The sequence below is a fragment of the Limulus polyphemus genome, unplaced genomic scaffold (assembly GCF_000517525.1).
Source record: "Limulus polyphemus unplaced genomic scaffold, Limulus_polyphemus-2.1.2 Scaffold1399, whole genome shotgun sequence".
Lineage (NCBI taxonomy): Eukaryota > Metazoa > Arthropoda > Merostomata > Xiphosura > Limulidae > Limulus > Limulus polyphemus.
The window spans coordinates 134,572-144,409 of record NW_013667009.1 but is presented as its reverse complement, the minus strand read 5'-3'; the positions used below and the strand labels follow the sequence as shown (position 1 = coordinate 144,409).

At 30.2% G+C, this 9,838-nt stretch overlaps 1 protein-coding gene across 3 annotated transcripts in view; it reads right to left on the bottom strand.

The window, feature by feature from the left end:
- Positions 1 to 9,838, bottom strand: part of LOC106463407 (zinc finger C3H1 domain-containing protein-like) — a 111,188-nt gene that overhangs the window by 9,132 nt on the left and 92,218 nt on the right. Inside the window, exons 29-31 of one of the 3 annotated variants that reach the window (XM_022390891.1) lie at positions 9,207 to 9,472; positions 5,663 to 5,764; positions 468 to 507 (exon numbers count right to left, since the gene is read on the bottom strand). In XM_022390891.1, coding sequence (XP_022246599.1) covers positions 468 to 507; positions 5,663 to 5,764; positions 9,207 to 9,472 — 408 coding nt within the window. Of the gene's footprint in view, positions 1 to 467; positions 508 to 5,662; positions 5,765 to 9,206; positions 9,477 to 9,838 lie in introns of those variants that run through there. The other 2 variants (XM_022390890.1, XR_002611481.1) reach the window with 2 other exon arrangements.

The following is a 9,838-nucleotide window of genomic DNA, read 5'->3' as shown; positions in this document are numbered from 1 at the left end:
ATTGTTTTTGTTATGTACTTCAGTAATAAACATTTCCTTAGTAAAATATGTTGTCAATTTTCATTCATTTTTTTCAACTATTCATATGCTCTCTAGGTCCAATGAATCTATTTAATGCCACCATCATTCCCTAGTGAAGAAACAACACTGTAATAAACTATTAATAGTTTTTTTTGTAGATTGTATGTTAATGCTTTTCCCATCAACTTATTTGTAACAATATTTTCTGTTAAACCCAGAAAGATTTTAAACATTAGGAATTCTTAAACAGCAAGAATATGAAATTTTACATTGAAAAAGTAATATCAGAGAAATAGAAACAAATTAAGAATTCTTTTAAAAAGAATATGAAATATAATAGCTAGAAGTTTCCATTCTTGAAATATTTTTATTAATATCATTTTTCTTTGTTTTAATATGACAATAAAATAATTTAATTAGTGCAAGTGTTTACTCCATTAACCTACCTTTTTATGGTTTTGGTCTTGTATAGCTATATATATGGCTCTGAAATGAGAAAAATATACCACTGCGGTTACCTAATTTTCAGCACAAGATCTTGCTTTTGTTTGCAATTCTAAAGTGCCATCATCAAAGTTGAGTTTTACAAGTGGGTGACACTTTGACAATTAAAAATTTGATTATAAACCTAAACAAAATCATTACAAATAATTTCTCTCAAAACTGTAAACTATAAATCTGAGAAAACCACAATAGAAATTTTCCTTTTTTTTTAAACAAAAATCAAAGCAAAGCCTGAAGTTTACATCAAAATACAACGTATACATCCAGAAGAAAAATTACAATTTGCTCAAAGTTTGTCCACCTTTTGGACCAGCATACACACACAGTTATAGGACCTATTCTATTATCTTACAGAAGTCCAATATTAACAAAATCGTCCTGGCTAATTATGAAGATAGACTTTTTGAAGCCATTTAATGGGTGTTCACTGGTCACTAGACATTGTTATGGAGGATTGTATAATGTTTTGTGGGTAATGATGTCATACTTTAAGTGGTCAGAGAATCAGTGTTTTGTAAGTAAGTTATATTATACCTCTCTCATGTCAGTTCCATTAACATAATTCATAAAATTGTTTAATACATATACCTACTTTATTATTTTTAACATGTTTGTAATATATTTTTAATTATAATATTTCATTAATTGAACCTTGTGAAATTATTAGGTTTATGACCAAGAATATTGCATTCTAATCATATCTAAGAATATTAATACATTTTCTTCATTCTTTACTCAGTAATTTTAAATTCTGATCTATGTAGGTAGCATGTTTTGATCAAAGTTAATTCACTGATCTTAATTAGCTCCAACCCCCTCATTTAATGCCAGAAATTATAGGATGTGCAAAATTTCTTTCATCTGATGATATTATTTGTGCATTCCTGTTTTACTCCTTTGGTCATGTGCACTTTGGCATACATGAGCTGATATGAAGAGATAAGGCAATAGGGCAGGATATTTTCTCTAGAAATCTTCTCAACAAGATGTAAATGATGGGAATGATATAGTAAAGGTAGGTATTTATATGAATTGCATTTTAAAATAAGAATATTTTTTTACACATGAGAACTGTGTAAAGTGTTAAAATTTCCCGAGAAAGCATAAAGGTGCCTGTCCATTTTGGAAAAGGAATGAAGTTGAAGGCCATATGATACGGACAATATAAATACACCAACAGCAAGATAATTAGGTTATGGTGATCATGGGCATGGCCAAATAGGTTGAGCATACTGAGTCAGATGGATCTCTATTGAGTCACCAAAACTACTGCTAGTCCCACAACAAAACACCAGGTAGTCTAAGATACTTAACTGTAGTGAAATCTCTAATTACTTACCAGTAGCTACATCTATCCACAAGCCAAGTTGCTCCAATGAAAAGGAGCATCACCTGATAACATCAACTGTCAACAAGATAAAAACTTACAATGTGAGGAAGGATCAAAATCTGAGTTCCAGCATAATCATTTGAGTCCAAACCATTTGGAAGAGTGGGCAATGGATCCACTGAATGGGAAAGTAAAATCAAAAGTTTCATTCTTATGTTTCTTAAAAAGCAGACCACAACATTTTGTGTGTTTCACTCTGTTTTCCTTTAGGCTTGAAAATGAAGTAAATGATCGAAAAACCCATAAATAAAATTAAAATCCCACTCTAGTGTCATAAATAGAGTAAAAATACGATAACAGGATGCAGCCTACAATATCTAGTGTTTTAAACAGGTTTCTAAGAGGCTTGAAAACAGATAATTCCATTACTCTCTTAGATTAACATACACATGCGCTGTGTACACAGTTTCTGCAACAGGTCACATAACATGGATAGAGTTTGGTCTTGCAGATTGTAAAACTTCAAACTAATTTAGTGACATCCACACATATGAATTAAACAATTAAAAGCCACAAATAAATCATGTTGCTCATATACATCCATTTGACATGTTGGTAATATGAGAATCAAACACGGGAGCAAAATCAAAACTTGTTTTCTGAAGTTTCATGAATGGGTTCTAGGAGTAATGATAGGAAGTAGAATACATCCTGCATGTTGCACTCATCTTTAAATGGTTTGAAATAATTACACCATAAACACAAATTAAAGTCCTATTCTAAAGTATCTTGAATGAGTACCAAGAAGGTACAAAACTTTTTACAATGTATTGTATATCGAATGCTGATGTTTAAGACTTGAAAACAAACAATACAATCATGACAGACCTTCCATGTGAAACTAGTGATTCCATTTTTGTTCAAGCACCAGAGATGTGGAGAGTGAAACATAGATCACGAAGGACTACGAATGGCCCATACACAGTTTTTCAGTAATTTCAATATATATATATATATGGTAAGATACTAAAATCTGTATCAGGTCGAGGCCTAGTGGAAATTATTATTTAGTACAATCACATTAATCAAACTGCAAACCCAGTGCAGGGTATCAAATGCAAAAGATTGAAACACCATACAAGACAGTCATAAAGCAAGGTCAATGAACAAGGATATGATAAGAACAATGTAAAATGAGTAAAGCAGCAGTTGAGACACAAAAAAAGTAAAGAAGAGTGATAAACTCTTGAGAGAGGAAGAAACACTCAAGACTTATGAATAAAAGCATCTTAGTGCTGTGACAACTCAAATCAACAACAAATGAGAACACCTTCCATCATATGTAATATGAAGTCCACATAATTAGAGGCAGGACAGATTTTGGGCACCTGGCACTTGTGAATCATCAGATAAGAGAAAAGAATGAAAGAGAAATCTAACAGACAAATACTGTAAAGTTAGACCAAATAGTGTGGTCCCAAGCCACAAACAAATGCCAACACAGAACTTCTTGAACTTATAATAAACTGAAACTATAATCCCATGAGATCACCACATATGAAAAATGTTTCTTGACCTTCCCAGCATAAAAGAAATAGGTCAACTATAGTAAAGCAAAAATACCAAAACGCAAGAATAAAATCCTGACATAAACTGTTAATCTGATCTTAACAGACAGAGAATAAACCAGTTACTTTGTATATGGACATCATTTTGACTGACCTTGTAACTAACTAGTAGTGAAGTTGTACAATTTGTATTTAGAGTTTGTAGGATGTAAAAAAAAATTGGAGGTGTTTTGAACAGTGTGGAGGCAAATAACTAAAATAGATAAATAAAATTTTTAGAAGAAATACTTAAAATAATGTCATTCTCTGTGTACAAGATACTTATAATCTTTAACGAAATCTTACCAGTTTTTGGTGGATACTTTAAGAAATCTCAGAGTTACAGTATATATTGTTGTACTCATAACATTCCCCCAGACAAAGTATGACCCTGCTGAGAAAGAGTTAAACACTACATTCCAGGCCTTTAATATGATAATTTCTCTATACCTCAAAAACTACATCTGTCTGTGGCTTCAGTATCTCAGGGGCAATTGACATGACAGAAAAACAGAAAAATTATAAAATACAAGTCTGCACTTAGTCAGATCTGGTTTTCAAGTGATAATACAACCACTAAAGAAATCAAGTAAAAGAAAAGAAATTGCACTCACCCAAAATTTTGCAAAGAAATCAAGAGGCTTACCTGAATTCATGATAGTAAGCAACAATGCTATGTACTTAATACTCAAAATCACAGAGATATTGAGAGGCTGGAAATAATAAATTTTGGACAAAAAAAAAGTCATAGCACAAGGGTAACGAAGAACAAAAAAGTTAACATGGAAACTGCTGAAGGAAGAGAGAATATGGAAGGCAGCATATGCTGGAAATTAGCAAGGAGAATTGTATAAATAATGGAAGAGGATAGTCCTCAATTTAGAGCTGAATATGACCCTAAAGTATGAAGATCCCAAATTTGTTGTAAAAAATAACAAATGAACTCTCACTGAAATAAGTGAAAAATTTACCATCCAACCTACCTAAAAAGTTTGTTTGAAAATAAAATGGGCAAACATTTGAGTCTGGTAAGTGAGATGGAACTTTCTGACATCATAGCATCTTGCAGCATGTGGTAAAAAATTTCTTACAACAAAAAAGAAACAAGGTGTCAGGTTTGTTTTTGTTGTATGCCAAATGATAAAATGAGTGAGAGTAGTATTTGTAATGTTGTTAGTTGCAGTACTGGCTCAGCAACTGGGTCCACCAATACCATTCCAACAAGCTTCTGGCAATATAGATAAACCAGTAGCCACTGCAAAAGCTTCAGATAATGTCAATTTTCAGTGATGATACAGACCTATGTTTTTGTGTTTTCTATTGTTTACTTCCAAATCTAAGCATTTTCTGCATTTATTGACACATTAATATAAATTTCCCAATTTAGAAGGCTTCAGGCCTTGTTTTGAAAATGATACAAAAAAACTTTGTAGGATAAACTGAGAATTTTATATCAAGATTGAATCATCATAAATCACATGAGAAATTATCTTTACAGCCCCTTGACTGTTCCCAACATTTTAAAACCTGAATGAATAATAAAAGAAGGAATCTCTTAAAAACAACTCTCATGTTTCTCTTTTCGGAATAAACAAATATAATCTTTAAAGGCTGTTTAGCAACTTAACTTATATTGAAATATTTAAGCTAGAGCTTGCATTTTCTACTTACACACCCAAACACACATTACACACAAAAAAATTTCACTCCACATTTACAAAGAAGTCAACACACACACACACAATCACCTCATTTTTCATACAGCTAATAAAGAACATACCTCTAAGACTGTACAATAAATAATACTTTTCTCTCAGTAGCTGGATCTCAAACAGGTAATAAATCAAGAATGAACAAAAAACACCATACTTCAACTCATATATTTTGTGTGATGACAAAAACCTTTGTTCATTAAAGCAGACTTCAAACACCATGGCACAAGCATATATATGTCAGCCCTATAATAAATACTTTCTGTATTACTCCTCAACCCTACTTAAAATTTAGTTGTACACTGCTACTTATACTGCATATACTATAATCTCTTAACTGTTTACATTTCATCTAATTTAACAGACTGATCCAGATTAACACCGCTTTTCTACCTAATCTGGCTCCATCACAAACATAACTATCGAAGATAATACTTCACTGAATGAGGTCATAAAACAAGCAACCAACAACAGAAACCTGAACTAACATTTTCCACAAACTTTTGCTTGACACTTTGCTGGGAAGGGTATGTGACAGCAACACATCTGCACCATCTAAGTCACCCAAAAAAAGGTGAGTCTGTATAGTCCTGTAAAACAACAAAATTAAAAACAACTTTCCATCGATCTGTAAACAGATAAAGCTAAAGATGATGTAAGTAATAGTTCTTTTTAAGTTTAATAACATACTACAGACAATTTCTTATGTGAATGATCTTAAGCAATCATGTAAGCTAGTAAAAAATAACATATATAAAAAAACACTTAATACAACTTTTGCAACTACAGTTACAATACTGAACAAGAGTAATACCTATTGCAAATACAAGGCACAAAACAACATTTTTGATCAAATGAGAAATCATAATAAATACTACTACATTAAACCTGGAAACAGCTGGACAAATAATCAAAGGTAAATGATGTATCGTACTATGATATAAAATACAGAAATATTATTTTCTTAATTTTTCAAAGTTCAATTATGTTTATGACATAGTTCAAAACCTGTATTTCACATATTTATACTGGGAAGGAAATGATGAATATGGAGAATCAACTATTCACATACAATTGAATCTTACACAGAAAATAAAGATGAAATGTTAATTTTCAAAGAAACTTGACACTTTTATTGAAAAAAGGGTATAATTATTATACAAGTATTGCTGTAAAAACTTTGCTTTAGAATTAAGCTAACCACGATAGATAATACATGTAAATGTTAAACAGTATTATATTCTAACCATTAGAGAGCCAAAGTACATATGATTCAACATTATATTTTGAGTTTATCATTAATTATTATCTAGTTTACTAAGCAAACTTGTTTCAGTGGCAATAATTATTATAATAAATGTTAATTAACAATATTTTAATTTCATAAGAAGAATGTATCTTTAACATACTGGTGGCCATCTAATATATATGAGACACGAGAATTGAAATTTCAACTTTATTCACACACTATCTACATATAATTTTAGAAATTCTTACATGGTTAAAGTGAAATAAAAATATACCCAGGGTGCTTAACAACCAAGCTCAAATGGTTTAAAAGAAGTTGTATTTCAATTTTTATATTTAATATTATAATAGCACTAATTGTTGTTTCTTCAAGTTCATAACACTAAAGTGAGCTTCTTCGTCATAGTTGTTGTGTGAACAACTAGTGCCATTCATATTTTGGGGTTTTGTATGTGTTTAGACCCAAGCTCAAGTGGTTTGAAAGAAGTTTCATTTTGATTTCTAACAAATGAAATGTAAAAGTGAAGAAATGTCACTGTTTTTAAACATCATTACATTTATTGAAAAAACTTGTGCTTCTAAAACATAGTATATAAAACTCCAAAATTTGAATGGAACCTATAATCAAGTGTTAAGAACTTAAAGAAATAACTATTAATGTTTTATTATAATAATGAATACAAAAACTGAATGGTTTTGTAATGCTTATTTACTTTCACAAAACATCAGAAAACTGTACTTTAATACCCCAAAATTTTCCAGATCTCAAATCTAAGAAACAAACAGTGTTTAGACAGTGTTTTGCTGCAAAATCACATCAGCAAGTTAAAACAAGAAAGTACACCAAAAAGTTAAAGATATAAGTGTATGAGAATGACAGAAAAAACAGAAAAGTTATTTTATCCATTCAAAATTTACTTGAACTACTTTCTTATCATGATATACCAATAAATATAGCATAAAAACACTGCTAATTATCCATATTTTAATAGTATACAAGTTTTAAAATCTTAAGTTGATAAGGAAATATTTAGAAAAATCCTCTAAGCATACCCTCTTCTCTATCTTATTTACTACCCCTCCAAAAAAGTAGGAAATTTATTGAAAATTACTCATTACAATGATGTCATCACTCAGGCAAAGCACAACTTTCATAGCCATCAATATTATTTGGATATAGAGCCATCAATTCGAAAATCAGACCCTTCTTGCCACAATCACTTGTCACATCCTCTCTTTCAAAAATTGCCAATAGTTCTCTCCAACATTCAATACTATATTATTTATAACCAATAAAAAGTCATGGTTTTAATATATCAAATGACATATTACATTACATTGTTTTCTGTATGGAGAAATATCAGTTTCCCTTCCAGTTCAAGCTTTATTCACACAGGAAACATCTTGACGAACTTAGATGAATTTCAAACAGCTCTTGTCACATAGTTAGAAAGCCAGAAATATTGTGATAGTTATTGGAAATATTCTGCTTTTTGCATGTTATTATTCTGTGTTCTTTAAAGCTTTATTTAATTAAATAAAAACATTATTTTGTACAGTAGTTATCAACAGTTGATAGCAAAAATAAGAAGACCCAGGTAAGTCCTTTACTTAAAATGTAAATATTTAAAACTTTTTAGGTTAGATAGGTAGAAGAAATTATTTTTCACAAGGTACAATTACAAGTAGTCCATGCATTAGGCAGTTCGATACCATAATGTAAGCTGCATGTCTGTCACATGATTTACAACTTACATGGTACAAATAGTAGTTAGACACAGTCCAAAGGGCAACAAAACATTAAAACTTAAGTATTGCTAGACATATACTATTACAAATTTAAAGGTATTTAAGATAAACAAATGTAGTTTCATGTTACAATTTGAAGCCATTCTAGAAAGAAAAAAGAGGGTGATTTAGATATATTTAGATTTTTTTTGGGTGGTTACGAGGATGGTCAAATTGACCAATTTTGTATAGAATTAAGGTGGGGAAAATAACATATAAAATATAAAATTTTACTGAAAAAACAAAAACAAAAAACGTTTGAAATTTGAAAGGTTTTAGAGATTACACAAATTAAAATTGAGGTTTTTGAGACAAAAAGCATTCACATTCCCTTGAGCCAAAGCTGTGTAAAAACTAAACAATGTTACACATGCAGTTAACTTCTAATAACAGTTTTAATAACTTGTTATGTGCTCATAATTGATACTTAGGTATGTCTATAACCTTTTACATCTAGAAAGTATACTTTTTATTATTCGATCTTACCTCACTATTGAAATATTACAAGTCGATAGCTATTTATTACATACAAGTATTAAAATAGTCACCATTTAGCTATATTAATATTCAATTCAGCAACATGATTGATGACACAGAAATGCCCAGTTACAGACACAAAAAAGAAGAAAAGTGTTCAGTTTACGACCAATGATCAACTGTTATTTTGTGCCTGAAATAGTATTTGCAAGTTTTAACAACAACTTTTACATATTAACAGTGATAAAAGATATATACAAATTAATGGGTAAAAATTACTGATTTTTACAAATTGTAGCTTATAACTGAAAGTGCATAATAATGACATCCAATTTCTTAAAACTATTATATAGAAACAGTAATATACTGGGGAATATATAAAGACCTGGTACAACATACTAGTTCTCGGTGATTATTGAGTTCAACACTAGGTAATAATCTTATTTAATAAAACTATATAGTACAATGCTAGAAATATAACTATATATATTCATATTTGAAGTCTCTGACTTAACAAACCTTTCTAATAAATCAGTGTTTGCTGGCATCCACCTGACAAACATATCAAGTGCAGTACATTCTTCTTTCTTATCACCCAAACACTTGCAATACAAATCCACAACTGCATTATGGAAAATATAGTTATTCCACTGCTTACTGGGCAAATGAGGAAATGAAAATTTTGTTGTTACGGATATCAGACAGCGATGTGCTAACTTAGTTAATGCTCTCACAGCAGTTTGTTTGTTTGATGTCTTTCCAATTAAGGCAACTTGGAGAAAAAAATACCTATAGAAAAATTAATCATCAGAAAATCGTTAGGATACATGTATAGATGCAAATTCACAGCAGAACCAGCAGTTTTAACCTAGATTAGCTCTCATTCAGAAACAGGTAAAGTACTGGAGAGCTGTCATTGATGTTCCTTTATTTATTTTTTCCAACAGAGCAAATACTTAGCCAAATCGTACAAAATGATGAAAAATTTAGGTTTGGCTTAATAAAATTCATATAATTTGATTTAGTCATTCTTTCATTTCTTAAATTGTAAAATGTCAAAAATTTTAATAAACTTTTTAGTAAAAAAAAACCTAATAACAGAATTCTTCCTTTTACTTCTTAGAATTTACTAATTACTAGAAAGTTACTAA